Raw genomic sequence first — 19,976 nt, 5'->3', positions numbered from 1 at the left:
AAATGTGATGGTATCCATCCGAATGTCGATGCAGGCACAGTCACTCTTCCGGAGGCCCTAGGGTTTAAAGATAACAATGGTCACGTAAATAAATGTGCAGTGGAAGTTAGCAAAAAGTGATTAGTGGATTGGTGGCTGAAAGGCAGAGATGTGACATAAGGTTAGAAGTGTAGGAAACCGTAGTGAAGGGTGATGGCGGATATCAATAAGAATTAACAACACAGTTCAACAAAAATAATGAAAGAAAAGCTGAGCATGGTGGCAATTGGCACCACCCCGTTTCAAAGGGGGCGCTCCTATCCATCCATCCATCTATGCTGTCTACGACAGATGGCGCCACTAGGAAGTCCACCACTTCTGGCCTTCGAAGCCAGCGTTAGCAGCATTGACGCGCAGTGCGAAACGCTGCTGCGCAGCTTGTGTACGAACGTCAAGTGACTTAAACCCAGCTGTGATACGGATGTCATGCATATTGTTGAATTAATTTAGCTGTTTTTCATGATAATTAATGACTAGTTGAGTAATAATACTTAAACAACTAGCCTAATTTCTAGTCAGACCACATAAATAAATAACACCGAGTAGGAAATTGGTCGAGTTCGGGAATCGAATCAAGGTCTCCGGAGTGCGAGACGAGCATGCTAACCACTCCACCATGCCAGCTCGATGGTTTGGAATGAACAAAGGCGCGTCTAGTGAATACGGTGTCTTCGTTCACTCCCATCTTCCTCCCTTCCCGTTAGGGCGAGGTTCAGGTGTCCACCGAGATATGCGAGACATACATTTCCTTTCCTCAAAAACCAATTTACTGACGAACAAGGCGCACATCCGAACGGGCGATGGCCTTCTGTGGACTCCCTGGCAGCGTGGCAGAATGGTCACGTGACCAAATATGGCGGCGCCCATGCTCCCGCGCTGTTCAGCGTCTATAAATGCGCGCTTGCCTTGGCGTGACTGCTTTGCTATGCAGTCCTCTAAGGAGAAGTGGCAGCGACAGGAAGAAGCGAGAAAGCGACGTGCACAAGACACGCCAGAACAGCGTGAAGAACGTCTTGCAAAACGTCGTGCTAAGGATGCAGCTCGGCGACAACGTTCTACCTCGCAGAGTGGTTCCAAGTCATCGATCACCGATGAATCTCAACATCCGACTGCTCAGGAACGCCGCAATGCTACCAAGCGAAGGCAACGCGCCGAAGAATCGCCAGAAGAACACGTGCAAAGACTCGAAAAACAGCGCATTACCGAGGTTGCCAGTGCTAACTCAGTTTACCCGGTTTAACCAAAGCTAAACTATTGCCAATTTTTTCAGGTGTTGACACTGACCGCCCGCCGCGACGGAAAACGCGCACAGGTCATGTTCGCCTTCCAGTACAAGCGCCGACCGCAGCGGCGCGGGGGGGCTGCGGAGCAATGGCTATTAGGGTGCCTGGATGCGCGCCCTCGCCCCCGCTCCGTTCAGGGTGAGGACAACCGCGTCGTCTGCTACGGCGTCCGCCATTGCATAGCCCTCTCTGAGGGAGCGCGCTGCAAGCATACGACTATGCCCCTAGTTTCTCGTCCGCGTGCACGTTTCGTGCTGATAAAGTTACTTGAAGAGGGGGCAGGACAAAATAAGAGACCAAGGAAGCTAACTTTTTCATGGTACAGTTTTGCTCAACCTATGCTGCGACATGATATCGTTCACGAATGCAGCGTGTTTTGCTTCGAAACACAGTGCAGTAATTGTTCGCTTAGAAAGTATGCGACGTGAATCGCTCTGTTCTCGCGGTATGACAGATGCCGTAGTTCACTGATTTTTACTGGCGTGGTGTGAGCTTCTCTTTAGCCTATGCGAGCTCTAGGTGCTGCACCTTCCCAAGGCAAGGCGGGCTTACAAAATTATATTCTTCTAAACTGTCATTACGGGACAATAAGATATGAACTTCAATTGCTGAATGAATGAATGGAAGTAACCTAATGAACGAAAACTCTGGCATTTATGTCAGACTTGGGGAATAAATTTAAGCAGCGAATTTCACACTAGCTTCGAATACACAGTTTAAAACAGACATATTGAACACACCGAGGAAACTTTTGAAGGATTTTATTCGAATGCTGTTATAGTTTGAAGGGGAAAATGAGCTGTGCAGCGTAAAAATGCAAGGTAATACACTACAGAAAACAATTAAAAATGCAGGACGAGATGGTATTGAAGAAAGGAGCAAAAAAATACCACTGTTACTAAGGTAATATGAATGGGGATATGTTGCGGCGATGTACAGGGCACTGCAGGACAATTTCAGAGTTCACGGCAGGCTTGCCCTTGCACATGTCTTACTTGCGTTTCCACTGACTGTTCTTGCTCCAACCTTACGAAGGTGTATGCGCAGCCGCAGGCATGCGTTGCTTGAGATGAGCATCTTCTGGACGGCTTCCTTGTGCTGTTCGCAAGTTTCAAGATTGGGTCTCAACATTTTGTTCAGATCCCTTCGTCGGTTGCCACTTATCACGCTTGACTTTTGCGATCCACAGAAGTCTTCTCTTCGGCTCCGTCGGAAAGTGATACATCTTCCAACCATTTTTAGAAAGGTTGGTGCACAGCGGCACACAGCAGCCAGGCATTCCGTGCCGAAAACCACGGCCAGGCGGCCGCGCGAAGTTCACACGTGCTGGCTCCGCGGAGTGTGGGCTAGGCAATGGCGGACGGCGGCTACGAAAACCGGTCGAGGCGGCAACAGGTCCTTCAAAGAATGTCCCCACCCTGAACGGAGCGGGGGCGAGGGCGAGCATCCAGGCACCCTAATGGCTATTCACTTGCGGATTGGCGTACGCGGCTAATGGTTTGCCTGGCTTTCGGTGTCGTTTTAGGCTGTGTTTGTCGGTGTTTTGCGCTGCTAGAGTGCATCACAAGGTGTGGGCGTTAGGTTCTCGGCTTCCACGTTGTGGCAGGCATTGTGGAGGCGCGGGCCGACGCCATGGACGGTCGTCGCGGCCTATGTACTATCGGGGACAAAAGAGGTATATTCCACGCGGTGAGAGCCGGAGAAACGGAAAACTGCGTTGCAACGCCATCTACAGGCGGCACCTGGGATCGAGACAGCCAATGCGTGACCTTTATTATCAGCAGGCATGTCGCTTGGCTCGTTTCAATGTTTCGTGCTTTTCTAGCTCGCCAAAATGCCGCAGTTTTCCGTTGCTCCGGCTCCCGCCGCGTTGAGTATACCACTTTTGTCGTCGATAGTACATGCATGGTGGCTGTGATGTGTTGGCTGTTGCTTTGGCACACCCGAGGAGTCCAGCCGGGTCCAGAAGCCGACTAGACGCGATTATGGGTAAGAAGTGATTCGTACCCAACTGCAGATCAGGATACAAGAGTTGTTCGGACCAAGTGTCAGTTTTTAAAGCTCCGTCGGAGCCTGCTTGCCTAGAACTTTGCCGCCAGGCAATCCCCAGAGCGGATAGGATATTGCAACCGAGCGACCACGTCTGAGCAAAGCACTTTCCCGAGCATACGATATAAAACCGTATGTACTACGCCGAGTTCAATGGCAAGGTACTTTAAATGCACCCAAAAAACCTGTTCTTTTGGCGAATGCTGTGCTCAGTATTTTTCCCCGGTGTCCCAAATATCTGACAAAACAAGCAAGCTCAAAAAAGACTCCCAGAAAACGAGTCCGCAGCCACGTGTGCCAAGTAGATAATTGCAAGCGGTCCGCACCCGCGCTGCCGCACTGCCCTCAGGGACGGCCTGTAAAAAAATAAAAAAGACGCCGATCCATTAATTGTGAAGCCCTCAAAAGAAACTGCGATGATGCGTGTCGCTCAAGTGATGATGCGTGTCAGTTCATCAAGAAACATGCCCTTCTTCCACCATGAAACTTGAAGGCGGTTCCTCATGCACTTAAGTGTGTTCCCTGTACATGCCATGGCAGCGGAGCAATTAATTTCGGTCGGTGATTTCGTGGCCAGTTTCCACCCGCTGTACAGCTTGGCAGAGGGATTTCCACTAACCATTTTCGCGTCGCGTAGCTATAAGTTCACAGCACTAGCCATTAAAACGTCGCAAATGCACACTTGCATGGTTTCCTTTCGGCCCCTGTGCGGCCGACTTTTTATATTTGAGTCGGTATAGTTAACTATGCTCTCAGCATTCTTGAGGATGAACGAAAAATACTGTGGAATGAACGCATTTCGATAACGAGCTCGGAAGTATCGCAGGGCAGCGTCTTCACTGCTGTTCCACCCATTCATGCAATCCCAGCAAGTAAACCACAAGGTCGCCCAAAATAATTCGATGTCGACAGTTTTAACCCTATTCTGTGCCTTGCCGCACTTAAAGCTCACGTACACGCTCCGGCACCTAACGATCGTGCAACACCTGCAACCTGTTTAGCCGCTGCATCACAGCGACTCATTTCCTCAATGCAGCGACTAGACAATGGATGGATAGATGGATGGGAGAAAGGAGCGTCCCCTTTGAAACGGGGCATTTTCTTTTTAACTGCGCTGTAAATTTTTCAAATTTACCATTTTCTTGCGTTAAGTTTCTCTACACTTCGAACCTTATGTCACCTCTCTGCTTTTGGGCCACCAATCTTCCAAGCGCTTTTTGCTAACTTCCACAACGGATTCTAGGGAAATAAATAACGAGGGAGCGTGACGTCATGCTGCCAGCGTTCGCAAGCCGAGTGTTTATGAAGCCGTTTTCTCCCTGTTTTTTCGCTCTCCAAGTCAGTTCTTTATGTCTTGTTCTGGTATGTTTTAGTGCGCGCGTATGCGCGGCTTTTGTGGCGCGGAGCGTCTACAGCAAGGAGGTTGATCTACAGTCAGTTTGCCGCGCTAATCCGCGCACGCAGGGGGGCTAGATTTTACCGCACACTATCACGTGGCGTGATCACGGGGGAGGGGGACAAACTCTCTTTTTACCACATTTTTACTTCTTAAGACTAGGCTCCAAGGCTGTCGCCGGACACTCCCTCCTCAGTTTTTTTTCCTCCATGGTGACTATATACCTGCATCGACATCCGGATTGATACCATCACATTTGCAATGAGTATGAGATGTTGAATTGTTTTTACAGATTTACCACACACAGCACGTGTCTTCTTCGTTTAAACTTTTTCGTAGCTGCGCGTTCTCAGACACCTTGGCCTAGCTTCAAAGAGTTAGGGCACTGCCTCATTAGTTATCATAGAATGCTTCCTGCCTGATCTGTATTTTCCAGTATCAATATAGTTCTACACTATGCTGCTTTTCCATTGAATTCATCCAATTTTTACCTTCCACATTTTTAACCTGTTGTTTAATGCTCTTTCCTTCTCCATCCTCGTGTCCGACACACTTACTGGTTAGTTTCCTAGTTCTTTTCCGCCATTGTGTCAATGCTTTTTCTGTATAAGTATTTAAATACCTTAGCTGCCCACCTGTTACCGTCCAATTTCCTCAGGCGTTTTTCTTATTTTTTATGCCCAGCCCATATATCCCCTTGTACTGCCTCGTTTGTGGTTTTGCCGTGGGCACCTAGTGCTAATCTTCCAACAGCTCTTCGATTTACTTCTAATCTTGACTGAACTTTCCCCTTACAGAACCGCATTCCCGAAAGTACGCCCCAGCACCATTATTCCTTTCAAAATACCTCTCAGTACTTTCACATTTGTTATACCCTCATAATGCGCCGTTTCATTACCCCGGCATCTCATCGCCCTTTTGCCTTCAGAGACTGTTCATGCTTTTCTGTGTATATCTGCCCTTTGTTGACCCATATCTCGAGATAGTTGTATTCGGCCACTATGAGTATTTCTTGGCTTTGTATTGTAAGCACCTGATCAGTTGTATCATTGAAAATCATCACATCTGACTTAGTTGCACCAGAACTGAAACCTAGAGCGTCTCCTTCGTCTCCACGACAATTAACCGGAGTTTGCAAATCTTCCTGGTTATCTGCTAACAGTACAATATTGTCGCGTTGCAGTGACAATCAAATTCATTTTACTGTCTCCAGTTGTGTGGAATTTGCTTATTTATTATGACTGCCTCCAATGCGTTTTGGGCCAAGTTCATTAATCAGCTTGACTGGAATTTTCGTCTATCCCTGCGTATGCAGATTTAGGAATATTTCTGCCTTTTTCCAGTTAAGAGTAGTCAGTTCTTAGCTGTTCTCTATTGTGCTGTCCTGTGTTGCTCCCTCATTTGGGGAGGTTACTCTATCGTCGTTCTTAAATGACTACTATAACTGACGTAATGTAGTTCACAGCGTTGTCTCCCTCTAAACATTTTCCCTCAGCATCTTGAATCTTGAACAAGCCCCCATCTTTTGGCGCCATCTGTCCGCATTACGAGAGAAGCGCAAGGAGCAGCGAACAAGGTCTGGTCGCACCGCCGGGCGCAGCGTCAGTGCCTAAATGTATTCTTACATCGTGTCCCAGACTTCCACCTCTATGCGGAGGTGGCCCAGCAATCGTTGCAGCTCCTTCTGTTGCCTAATGTTCGGTAACGTTTGGCTCGAGGGTCTGCTGCTTGTAGCAGTCGATTATGACACCACTCGGTATGCCCTTGATGGGACTTCTACAAGCATGGCCGAGTACAAAAGCTCTAGCAGAGTGCTTGCAGTCCTCTGATGTTGATATACATGTAGCCTAGGAGACTGCATAAAGCAGTCACCACGTCAGGCGACTTGATGGGCTTGAGTGTACGGAGGCTAGCCAAGTAACACTGTACAGTAATCTGCATGGCTGCCGAAGCACGTCTTCAAGATATCGATGGCAGTGACGTACAACGCTTCCCCGAGACTTCAGTGCTTCCGTCGCTTTTGCCGCCGGTTTACTGAGCACTCTTCAAGTAATGGAAATGATCAACCAGGTTGGTGTAGACGGCGTGGTGGTAGTACAGTCATCCACAGACCTGTCTAGAGCACTTGATTCCGTGCAGTCTGCGCTCCATAGCGCGCAGAGCAACCTCTAGCTGCAGCACCTGGTTCGAGATAACATATCTCTGATGCTCAGACGATACTCAAGAGATCCGCTATCTTGAACCAGGCGCTGCCTCTAAACATCACTCTGCGCGCTGCGGAGTGCAGATGGCACAGAGTTCAAGCGCTCTAGACAGGTCTGTGGACGACTGTACATGTCCCAGAAGACCAGCCAGTGAGACACGTTGCCGCCAAAGCGGAGCAAGTCTAACTTCAGCAGCCATGAGCCAACACGGCCTGGTAGTCCAGCAGTCGCGCTCTCGGAAGGTGGGAAATCTGCTGCAGGGAACTGGGTAGCAGCGACGGCAGAACGGCTAGAGATATGCATAGCAGGAGTGCCGCCTGAAAAACCTCGATGTGGTAGTACAGTAGCGCAGTCTCTGCACTGTTAATTTCGTATACAAAGTCTGCATTGACGTCACAGCAGCCACTATCTTTGGGTCCAGAAAGCGCGGCAAAAGCCTGTTTTCCTAATCCGCTTACAGCCAACCAGTTACTTTTTGTGGCAATGCAGCAGAGGCTAAGAAGGAGTGGGGAGACGGCCCACTGTCCCCGGTGCCGAGGTGTGTTGGTTGTTCATTGTTCGACCTAGTGGTGCTGATGTGTGAATGGGGGAAGTTGGAGAGAGGGTGCAGGGTCGCTAGTGCTGAAGTGGCCACTCCCTACAGCACGGGACAGAGGACCATTTCCTGCTAGACTGCTGCATCGAAACATGGTGCCCATGACTTCACGTGAAAAACTATCTATTGTAGGACTGATGTTAAGTCTTCCACCGCCTCCTCGTCAGAAAGAAATGCCTCGAGCTCTTGATTCAGGGAACGTAAGCCATCGTTGCAAGTCCTGAACCAGTTTCAAGGCGGGAAGAGTGACGGCCGATTTGATCAGTAGACAAGCCTTGTTCTGCAGCTGGGTGTGCAAAGCGCACTGGACGGTATGCTTGCCTTTGAAGTGGTCCATCTGGTGTCGGCAAGACATTCCTCTCCTTCTGGAGGGTTCAGCAGGAGACCTCCGGTTAACCTCCAGGCTTTCGGCACCACAAACGTAGAAGGAAGGCACACCAGCTGCATCTCAAGGCCTTTATCCCAGCTGCCAGAATGGCGTGTGATTATTGTTGGCCTTACTATGGCGGCGAGCCTTAAAAAAAAAATGGCACGTACCCATAGTGGAAGATCAGCCAAGAATTGGTAAGCATAGACTGCTATTCACATGTACAGCCTTTGTCAAAAGTTTAGAGCCCAGGGGGTCTGCTTCTGGACTGCATTGCTTCGCTCGTAATGCGTCCTCAGCGTCCCAAATTTCCTGAAGGTAAGAAGATTTTTGGTCCTGCTCCCTCCGATGCGCAGGACTTCCATTAGTGCTACAGGAGTGCCACAATAGTGCTTTGAAGCAAACCCCCTGGGCTCTAAACTTTTGACAAAGGCTGTACATGTACGAACAGTAATAAACAAATATAGTAAAGGAAGATGAAACACACATGGGAGTGTAACATAGGCAGGTTCTAATTCAAGCAGGGCATGGACTTGAAAAGGAACATGATTAAAAAAATTGCAAATAAATAATAAATTAAGTAATTCAAAATGAAACTACAAACAGAAAAGAAAATATTGTAAGATTTAGCAAGGCAGTCGTTCAGATTCAAGCAAGAAATTTTGAACAGCAGAATAGACTTGAGACTACCAAGGTGTGGTGGCGCCAAACGATAGCAAGAGCAGACTGCTCCAGCTAAGACCGAGATGCCTTCTCAAAAACGTGAAGCAGCGACAATAGTGCCAGGAATTATGTATAGATTTGGGTTCACGGAAAAATGCACAGAGGGGAGAAGTGCTAAACCAGACCTTCGCAGACAAAAATTTAGAGGAGGGATGCGGCAGCACAGCCTTTTCAGAGACTTCAAGCTGTCAATATCTGTGCTGGCGATAGCTTGTGGCCTATGGTTGACGATTCCATCTACAAGCCACACTTGCCTCGTACTGCCTTCTACCTTTACCTAGTGCGCCAGGCGCCAATCTTTGATAGCAGTACCATACGTGGAAGCCAGATAGAAATGCAGTATCTCAGGATCAGTCAAAGCATCACAAGCTCGCTCCTGTCCAGAATGAGATGGCAATACCGGTGCAGTCTCTGTTCACTGTCGTTGTAGATTATGGGATTTCTGATTAACTCTGAATAAATCAGGTAAGTAGTCCCCCAAAGTATACAACTACAAGATACAGGCAGAAAATTATGAAGCATGGACACTAGGAAGTCGAATGAAATGGACTGTAGAATGAAGACAAGTCCACATCAGACAAGTCCACTTTCATACGGTGCATACTGGCAATAGCTTGCGGCGGGTAGGGTTGACGTCACATCTCATATTGTCAGAGCTTTCACAGGCAGCCGCTAGGTGCGGCGATTGGAGAAATACTCATTCAAATAATTACTCTGCCCTAACTTCTGTTTTAAAAGAGTTGTTTTGGTCACTTTGAGTGCCAGAGCTATCCTTTGGGCCATAAATCTTGGTAGTAAATTTTTTATTCCCTATTCCTTTAATACAGGGTAGTTGCACATAAAGCAGTGCTCACGAAAAAAGAATGACAAATATATCAGACAACTTTTCCACCCCAGTAAGTTGCTGTGCTGCTGCTGCAGGTTAATGAAACATATCATTTGCAAGCAGAGTGTAATATCTGCCATCAAAAGAAGTGCCACTTGCAAATGCATGCAGTACTGGGAGCAGCAAGCCCACACTGTGCACAATCTTATGCCAAAAACACAAACCTTTATTTTTCACAATTCAAACATAACACAAAAGTAGAAAGACAAGAACTGCCAAACACAGACGCTATCACACTGGTAAAGATGATGTCAAAAAACGCACAATGTTTAAACAATGCAGCACTAAAGGTGTCAAAAATTTCAAAAACTGCACAATATTTTGTAAGCAATGTTTCACAATCCAAACATAACGCAAAAGTAGAAAGACAAGAACTGCCAAACACAGACGCTATCACGCTGGTAAAGATGATGTCAAAAAACGCGCAATGTTTAAACAATGCAGCACTAAAGGTGTCAAAAATTTCAAAAAATGCACAATATTTTGTAAGCAATGTTTCACAATCCAAACATAACACAAAAGCAGAAATACAAGAACTGACAAACCCAGACGCTACCACGCTGGTAAAGATGATATCAAAAAACGCACAATGTTTAACCAATGCAGCACTAAAGGTGTCAAAAATTTCAAAAAATGCACAATATTTTGTAAGCAATGTTTCACAATCCAAACATAACACAAAAGTAGAAAGACAAGAACTGCCAAACACAGACGCTGTCACGCTGGTAAAGATGATGTCAAAAACGCACAATGTTTATTTAATCAATGCAGCACTAAAGGTGTCAAAAATTTCAAAAAATGCACAATATTTTGTCAGCAATGTTTCACAATCCAAACATAACACAAAAGCAGAAAGACAAGAACTGACAAACCCAGACGCTACCACGCTGGTAAAGATGATATCAAAAAACGCACAATGTTTAACCAATGCAGCACTAAAGGTGTCAAAAATTTCAAAAAATGCACAATATTTTGTAAGCAATGTTTCACAATCCAAACATAACACAAAAGCAGAAAGACAAGAACTGACAAACCCAGACGCTACCACGCTGGTAAAGATGATATCAAAAAACGCACAATGTTTAACCAATGCAGCACTAAAGGTGTCAAAAATTTCAAAAAATGCACAATATTTTGTAAGCAATGTTTCACAATCCAAACATAACACAAAAGCAGAAATACAAGAACTGACAAACCCAGACGCTACCACGCTGGTAAAGATGATATCAAAAAACGCACAATGTTTAACCAATGCAGCACTAAAGGTGTCAAAAATTTCAAAAAATGCACAATATTTTGTAAGCAATGTTTCACAATCCAAACATAACACAAAAGCAGAAATACAAGAACTGACAAACACAGACGCTATCACGCTGGTAAAAGATCATGTCAAAAAACACACAATGTTTAACCAATGCAGCACTAAAGGTGTCAAAAATTTCAAAAAATGCACAATATTTTCTAAGCAATGCAGCACTAAAGGTGTCAAAAATATAAATACGTGAAAAACCTGTGCAGAGAGACTCCTGTGCACAGTGTAGCATAATCTCAAGCTGGCTGTGGTAACAGAGTCAACCCTCCAATAAGGCGGTAAGGAAATGTGTCCTCCATCTGCAAAAAAAAGGATGAATATTTTAGAAAGTTTTCTAATGTTACATACATAGCTGCGTGCTGATTTAAAACAGCAGCACTGAGGATTTATACAGCATGCAGTCACAACGTTTTGAAAAGGCAGCACAGAAACAGCGCAACTCATCATGCTAGCAAGTATCCATCAACTGCCAGTGATAACAACACAAGAACACTCATTTATACTCTATCTTAGTGGCAGTTCCTTGCAGCACCACCAAAGCTGCAATGAGTGCAGAGGCAACATTCTGACTCAGGAACGTAGTGCCAGTATAAAATGAGCACATGGGATAATGTGCTCGAAAATGCACATACGCCAAATGCTACTTCGAATCGCGTCTTAATGTATGCTCACATTACGTACGCTATTTCCAGAGTTCAGAACGCACGACTCTTGAGCAAGCTAAAAAGGCGTTTCCAATGTCGCGTGTTTCGTAGCAAGGCCCTCGCTTATAAGCAAATTTGACATTGTTACTGGGTTTTTCAGTACTTTCATTGGTCATAAATGGGCATCAGGCTTTCGTTTTGTCTCATCTCATCTGCAGCGAAATCCATTAGCTATATATTTGCTCTACTTTTTACCAAGTGATAATTCTGCCGCTCCTAGGTCTAAAGAATGTCGGTGTGTGGACAAATTTGTTCCAGTTCTTAAAGCAAGATGGTGCCACTAGGCTGAAGATTCCGTATAAACACGTGTAAGGGCTGCACTTTTTTTTTCCAGATTCGAGGGCCAATTTTCAGGGTGCGGCTCGTGTATGCGATGTGTGAAAAAGATTTTTTTTTTTTTTTTCCAAGCAAAAGCAACACCTCAATCAGGGAAGAAGCGGCTGAAAGGACAGGTCCTTCCTCTTTAAAAATATTCGTGCCCAGCCAGCACTAGCTTTGAACTCCTTTCTCAGTATGCTTTCTGCATGTGCCAAAGCTAACGCCTTCACATGCAGCATGTCTGTTGTCAACATGTAGACGTTCCACACTTCCATCGCATAGCAGAGCAGCTCTTCTTCCAGTCTGGGAAACTTGCACGACTTGCCTCAGAATGCACACTTTTTTGCACCTTGTGTTCCTTAACGCATCCTTTTGGCTGCACCATCGTTGAACGTACTTCTCATCCACGTCGCATTTCCTGCCTGCAGCATGCTTGCCATATTTGAAAGCAAACTCTAAGACTATCAATTTAAAGCCAGCCGTGTAGCTGTTAAGGTGCTATAATAATCGTGCTATAATTCCAACCTTCGGTGGCAATTCATGAAGAAAAAAAAAACAGCATACGAAAACAACAATGCACATGCAGTTAACATGCAGTTACAAGGATTTTTTTTTTTTTGAAATATTTCTTCGGGAAAACATGGTGCGGCCCGTACACAAGAGCAGCCCTCACACGGATTTATGCGATTCATCACGTCTCTGTCTGCATATATAACAAACAGCATAACATCCAACAAAATGCTCGCGTTTAGCGTACATAACCATGCATACACTATTCTTACCTAACGTTCCTTCAGTGTTCGATATGCAGAGTCTATTTATACTCTTTTCCAACCATATCCGCATATGACATGAGCAGACAACAAGCAGACGATGAGGCGCAGAGGAACACGTTTAATGCACTCTCCTCATTGGCTGAGGAGGTCTCTAGCTTCCATAGCGCTTCAAGGAAATTATTAGATACAGCATAGGCTAAGACTACGGCTTCAGCTTTCCATTCACAAGTTTCCTGAAATGGACACCACACAAGGAGAGATCGAAAAGAGGATGGGCATAACGAGAATCACGCTATGCATTGCCCAGAGTGAGTGGCTAGAAAGCACGTGCAGCAGATCTTGCATTCACGGTTACGCAGCATGAATAAATACTGAAGGTGCTGCTGCATAAATGTTTGCACAAAATGGAAGAATGGCTAAGTTTCATTTTGGAAGCACATACTAGAAACACATGTGAAGGCAGCTTACAGTCCCCAAAACTAAGGAGCATATGGTGTTGATCAATGGGAAGCATAATAAAATTAACATGGGCACAATCCCGTCACGGCAGTCAAATTTCAATGAAGGAGAAATTCTGGAGGTCCATGTACTGCGCGATGTCAGCGCATGTTAAAGAACTCCAGGTGGTTGAAATTTCCAGAGCCTTTCACTACGGCGACCCCTTATAGTCTGAGTCGTTTTAGGACGTTAAACCCCCAAAAAACGAAAACAATGGTCCTATCCATTTTGCGTCACAGTTAAAGAAAAGAGCATTGCAGGTGTATGATATTGGCAGAGTCCTTCAATAGCTTTATGGTCATGAAACTTCTCCATAACTCAATGGGGGAGCTTCGTATGCTGCCCAAACCGGCCGTGCAGCGGCGCTGCCGTCAACAGAGGATAATGTTTTGGCAAGCGGCCGCCTATGCGTATTTTGTGATATGTAGTTGTGTCTTTTCTTGTCCCGGTGTATTAACAGATGCAATGTAAAAGTATGTGCATGCCTGTGTTGTTGTGAAATGAGCGCATACTGTGAATGATGCCTTCCCTTTGTTGTGTGATGCACGGCCGTTCCGGCTACATGGGCAACGGCGCAAAAGTGTCAGCTTTTTCTTTTCCTGTCTGACACCAAACTTAGAGGAGTGGAGATGCACCATCCTTCGAAAAGAAATTGGCAGCTTCTCAGCTGATTCCCTGTATGTGCGCATTTGTGAGCTGTCCAAGTTGAAGCTTGACGCTGTTCCAAGGGTATTCGAAGGGCTTCCAGGATGCTTAAGGGGGATGAGGGTCTTAAAAACTTGATGTTTATTTGTCTGCCTATCTTGCTGAAACTCAGCATGCAAGTATATCATAGAATGCTGATTTCAAATATGCATTTAGATTTCACTGGAAGGAACAGGGTTCATGCTGGTTTTCAGCCATGAAATTCAAGGATTTTCAAGTACTTCCAAGGACCCCTGACTATTTCTTTCAAGGACTTAGCAACACAGCATTTTATTAAAGAAACATTTCTTACATCTTGCATATCTAGCATTATTGCACAAGAGACTTTTAATGCAAAAAATAAACCTCTCTTGAGGGCCGTTTACCAAAAAAGAGTTGCTAGTAAGAGCGGTAACTGCGATACCACTAATTTCTCCGTTTCTACTCGCAGCTGCACTTCACATCTGTCCTGCGTCTGCAAGCTTCGTTGTTGAAAGCGTCGCGGAACTTGACCACATCTTTATTTTATTATAAGCTGATGAATTTGACATCTAGCCGTACCAAAAGCAGACCTTTCATTCAGCTCTGGCCACTTTAACGCGCGCCGTCGGCTGCGATTTCAGTGCGAAACAGGCTAGGCCTATCAACAACTACGACGGCCAAGCAGCAGCGTAGTCCGTCGCTAGACGTGCCTGTGCGCGACATCGTTGAGAAAAGATTGGCACCTGAGCGAGCATGCTCAGTCTTTGCTTGAAATCATTCTAACAAAAATGCTGTTTCAACTTTTCTGGTGCGAGCTTTATGTATGTATATCGAGCCAAGCAGTACTCGATCACAGTTGCCCACATAAAGGAAAATTTCCTGCACGGCAGCACAGCTGTGGGCAATGCTGAAGCCCCTATAACTTTGCCTTTTTTTATGGTGGACAGAAAATTTTACAGGGTGGATTTAAGTGAACCCTGCGTTGCGTTAGCGGAGCAATGCACGCGTGCTTGCTGTGTGGTGGTGAACCGCTTGCGTCGCAACTGTGTAGGAGGCTCCCTAAGCTTATGGCGCACCAGGTTCGCTGCCCGAACCACGTTCGCACTGTCTCTCTTTTCACTTCACGCCCAAACCTTGCTCTTGGGGCAGGTTACGGCAGCCATGTGCGGCGTTGGGCGGAGACAGTGGGGCTTTGTCTGCATTTTATGCAGAGCTCTTGCCGAAGGAACAGCGATCAAAGCCGCAGAGGTGGAGTTCCGGTAAAGTTATCTCCAACAAGACAATTTATAAAAAAAGAAAATGTAAAGGATACTAGCATTTTTCTACGGCCACCTTCCTCACCACACCAGAATTCAAGGGTTTTCAAGGACCCCACAAAAATTCCCGGACTCTCAAGGCCCTTGAAAACACTTCTTCCAAATTCAAGGGTTTTCAAGGTCTTCAAGGACCCGCATGTACCCTGAAGGAAATATATGACAAAATAACAATCTAATTAGGTGATTTTTTACGAGCATTCACAGTAATTTCTCAGTTAAAGAAAGTTTTTTTTAAGAATATGCAGACATTATCAAAGGTTCACCATATAACCAAAAGCTTTCCTTTATTAGCAGTTATTAGATTTATTAGATTAGCAATCAGGTCAGGTATGAGCTAATTACCACACATTGTTTTCTCTTTCAGATTTATTTTTGATCAATAAAATGAATTTATAGGCTCTTTCTTGGCTTTAGGATGTGCAGTGGCCTTTGCAGATGTCTGCATGTTTTTAAAAAAGCGTTTTTTAATTGAGAAACAACCATAACAGCCTGTAAGAAATGACTTAATAAGGATATGTTATATTGCCATACATTTCCTTCAAGGCAAGATACTGGAAATCTAAAAGCATATCTCTAATCAGCACTCCATGATACACCTGCATGCTGGTAGTAGTTTTTAAGACCCTGTCCCCCCAAGTGTCACACAGTTTGTCTTATCCAAGACTGCCTTATTGCAAGTGTACTGTATTTGTAAAGTTAGTGAAGTCATTATTTTGGCTACTGTGCAATACCCATGCATTCTAAATAACACTTACGCGGGTTCGATCCCGGCCACGGCAGCTGAATTTCGATGAAGGCGGAATTCTAGAGGCCCGTGTACTGTGCGATGCCAGAGCACGTTAAACAACCCCAGGTGGTCGAAATTTCCGGAGCCCTCCACTATGGCGTCCCTCATAGCCCGAGTTGCTTTGGGACGTTAAACCCCAATTAACCAATAAACCAACTACTTTCTTTTTTTTGCATTATGTACAAATTTGCTTCTGGCAATGTTTTAAGCAGCTTACAGGCTTCTTCCATGCTTAGTTGTCCATATTACACTTCCTCATGTCACTTACCTTCGTAAAAAAGGAAAAAAAGGGTGACTGTCACCAGATGGGCTCTGTTAGTTTCAAGCATCTCAGCTTCGTTCACAGCTCTACTGAGCAGTCTTGCATATGGTTTAAGAAAAGTGGGGTATGATAAAGTGAAAATGCCGCCTCAACTGAACTCACATGCACAACCAATTGTCATCTTATGTCGTTAGTAAAGGAATTAAAAATAAAGTTGCAGTATATATATTTCGTGTGCATTCAAAGCTTCAGCCGAAGGAGTCAGTGACCTTTCGTGAAATGTTGTAGTATGACTATGCAGTGCCAACATCAAGGGCCCAAACACGTAAAGATAAAGAAATAAGTGGGGCAGTTCATCTTGAACCTCAGGATGCCAGCCTCTGAGACCCTCTGGAGCAGGTTGATTGATTTTATAGTGTTAAACGTCCCCAAGCGACTCAGTCTATGAGAAAGACCGTAGTGGTGATAGGTTCCAGAAAATTCTGACAACCTGGGGTTTTTTAATGTGCACTGACATCGCACAGTACATGGGTCTCCAGCATTTCACCTTCATCAAAATGCGACTGCTGTGGCCAGGATCGAATCCGCATCTTTTTGGTCAGCAGCCGAGCCCCACAACCACTGAGCCACTGCGATGACTACTGGAGCGAGCTGAGACACCAAACAAGGCTCAAGCAGTTGCTGCTTGGGAAAAGCACTTGGAGACATTCCATTGGCAATAAAGCAGCAGAGGGCAGTGCAGAAAACCATGCTGCAGTATTTACTCAATGCTTATGTAGAACCGAAAATGATGTGATAACTTGAAATGTGAGAACCGAAAAGAAATCGTTAGTACGAGACATGATGATGTTTATATGCACTTCTTTTTCATGCCAGCAACACACATAACTGGGCATTGTTTACATTATTAGGCCACAGCCTGGGAGCTAAGCCACCACTAACAACTGATGTGGTAATGGCACTCAATAATTGCGCTGGTTCAAGCAACTTTACCACACAGGGATTCCTCTGTACATGGAGCTCAGCCTGTGCTAATTACCATCCATTAAAATGAGGTAAACTTGATCCAAGCAGTCACATCGGCTGCGGCCAGACAGGGGGGAGGAAGGGCCAAGATGCGACGACACACACAGCACTAACTTCCTTGTTTGAAAGCTAGTGCTGTCTGCGTCAACGTCTCATCTTCCTCCCTTGTCCTCTGGCTTTGCACAAATGAATCAGCAAGCCCAAGTTAAGCACCCACCTGATTGCATGCACGAGGCCAAAATTCAGCTACAATTGAAGCCCTACAGGGGGGGCCAATCGTCACCAGGCCAGGTTCCTCTGCTGGTCGAGCAGCTGCGTCCGCAATGCCTCCTCCTGGTGATGGATGTCCTCCTGCCGCAGCTCCGCATAGCTTGGATGCCACTGGGAGGCCAGGCTGCGTTCCAGGGCCCTCATGTGGACCGTGTGCGAGGGCTGGATGTGACGTCGAACCTGCAACACCGGGACTAATGGACCATGCATGCTGGTCTTCGTTGCAGCACCTCACATGCGCATTTGCAATGCAAAGTACTCCTCCCATTTATATTTTCGCTTCTTCAAATACCTGCTCTCACTTGTTTTCTGGCGATCAGAAAGCAAGGGCAACTTCGGCAGGATCAAGCACAGTACGCCCTTGTATTTGACACCAGCCATCCAAGTTCCCCGTTCCAAGCACAGTAGGTTCTGCAGACACCAGCAAAGCCTATGCCTATCCTGTTACCCTTGCCGAGACATTACTTAGAGCATGATCAAAACATTCCGCCTCATGAGCTCTTCAAACTATTCTCAACATGCAAGAAACTAAGTCAAGCCAATACTTAAACGAAATCAACTAATTCATCCTTGAAAAACTAAAAAGATGCACGTTTAAAGAGAGAGAGAGAGACTTTAATGAATAAAGGAGAGGTTTGTCTGGTTATGAGCCTCGCATGCTACTCCAGACACATTTAAAGGTATTTATGTAATAGTATATCTCTATTGCAGGCATGTGCAAATGCAGCAAAAGCTCTTTAATTCAGACTATAAGGGTCCAGAAAAAAATGTTAAAATTATTGAATGACCCCGAAAAAACTTCCAAGAACTGCTTGCATCACGGTAAGTTTATTTAATGAAGGACTGGGCAGAGCAGTTGTTGCCTGATTTTGAGATGAGAACAGCACAGCAATTGCTATTTTTTCAAGTTTCCATCAGTGCCTTATTGCTTGCATATTTAAAGGCTTCCCCATTCTTCACGGTGCAACGTGATGGAGCTCCACCGCTACCACACTGTACCCATCATAAACGGCACCATATCTCATGAGAAGGCACCGCACTAACAGCAAACGCCACATGACGAGGGCGCAATGGAAGAACAGAGCCACGCGGACAGAAGAGAAGGAAACCTGAGGAAACGGCTCTGCAGTGCCGAAGTGGCGATAAAAAAAAAAGAGAGGGAAGGTAAACATCAAAAACGTGCCAACCAGCATCCAAAACATTGCTCAGCTGGGTTAATTTGGCTGGCTGATGCTGCCTGGTCAAGCCACTGTCACTGTGGGCTGGCGCGAAGCTCAAGAAAGCAAAACCGAAACTATACTCCATCTCATAAGTTCCCTGCAGCACTATGGTAGCTAGAGACCTCCTCAGTCAATATGGAGAATGCAGTAAACATGTTAATCCGCATCTCGTCATCTGCTTGTCGTCTGCTTGTGGCGTATGCGAATATGGTTGGAAAAGAGTATAAATAGACTCTGTCTCCATGTCCAACACTGAAGGTTAACTCAAATCAGCAGCTTGAAATCTTAGGCCAAGGCGAGTGTTTTTCTTTCCAAGTGTAGCTGTTATAAGGGGCTGAACGCGTTCTCTGCCTCTACCACGAAACTGCTATGGAGTAAATTTCTGCACGCGTGAGCGGGGTTCCCTTCGAGCGGCTCTGCCATGAAGGAGCGTTGCGAACTCAAAGTACAGCCGCACTCCATGAACACAAGCCTTACTCTGATATACGTAAAAAATCATACAGCAAGCGTGCAGGACCCAGGTGGCAGGATCATATCTGTATAAACAGACAGGCGAGTCCACATTCACAGGAGGCAGGCGGTGGAGGGGCGTCGGGGGTGCGCGGCTTGCGAGTTCTTCGAAATGTCATGTCGCTGTTGTTACGCAATTTCAAGACAGCTGGTATGCAGAAGCAGAAGGTCAACAATTATTCAGGCATAAAACTTGGGGTTTCCAGTGGGCAGTGTTTCATAACCACGTGTGGTGCAGGAACAGGTAACTTGGTGCTGAAGAAGATTTATCTTAAAGGGTCGATCTTGTACTACGGACGGACCACATGGTTCCGTGGCAGATGCAGAAGGGCACACACAAGGAAAGTCAAACAAAACGTGCAGGTTCAGTGCCAGGAGTGCAGACACGGGCACAAGCTGGCCGAGATGAAAATCAAAACCGAGGCGGATGCACAAACGGAGACTTCCCGTGTCCGGTGCGCACAATCAGCGGCCAAATTGCTAAAATGGAAGCAGATGGTAGCAAGCTGCTTTCACGTGCAGAGGAGTTGGAAAAGCATCTGCAGGAGGAAAGGAAGATGAGAAATATTGCGGAAGATAAAGTTGTGAGCGACAGAAAATCAGCTAGCTAGTGTGTCACCACTCAAACACATGGGCGCGAACAGTAACGAAATGTTGCCCTCCCACAACGAGCAGAAAAAAGCAAATGCGGAGGGTACGAGCTACGTAAAGACGATAGCACAGACAAAGCATGTGTCAACGAGTGTAGCAGCAGTAGTTGAGACAGGGA

At 45.8% G+C, this 19,976-nt stretch overlaps 1 protein-coding gene across 4 annotated transcripts in view; it reads right to left on the bottom strand.

Moving 5' to 3' along the window:
* Positions 1 to 9,687: 9,687 nt before the first annotated feature.
* LOC149355596 (transcriptional adapter 1-like) overlaps positions 9,688 to 19,976 on the bottom strand; it is a 42,812-nt gene continuing 32,523 nt past the window's right edge. For 3 of the 4 annotated variants that reach the window (XM_089583938.1, XM_089583936.1, XM_089583939.1), the window contains 2 exons: positions 17,425 to 17,657; positions 9,688 to 11,153 (listed from right to left, as the gene is read on the bottom strand). In XM_089583938.1, coding sequence (XP_089440064.1) covers positions 17,487 to 17,657 — 171 coding nt within the window. In that variant the 3' untranslated portion in view covers positions 9,688 to 11,153; positions 17,425 to 17,486. Of the gene's footprint in view, positions 11,154 to 17,424; positions 17,672 to 19,976 lie in introns of those variants that run through there. The other variant, XM_089583937.1, reaches the window with a different exon arrangement.

The sequence above is a fragment of the Amblyomma mixtum genome, chromosome 3, assembly GCF_055824585.1.
Source record: "Amblyomma mixtum isolate Tamu chromosome 3, ASM5582458v1, whole genome shotgun sequence".
NCBI classification, from domain to species: Eukaryota; Metazoa; Arthropoda; class Arachnida; order Ixodida; family Ixodidae; genus Amblyomma; species Amblyomma mixtum.
This window is presented reverse-complemented; position numbering and strand designations above follow the sequence as displayed.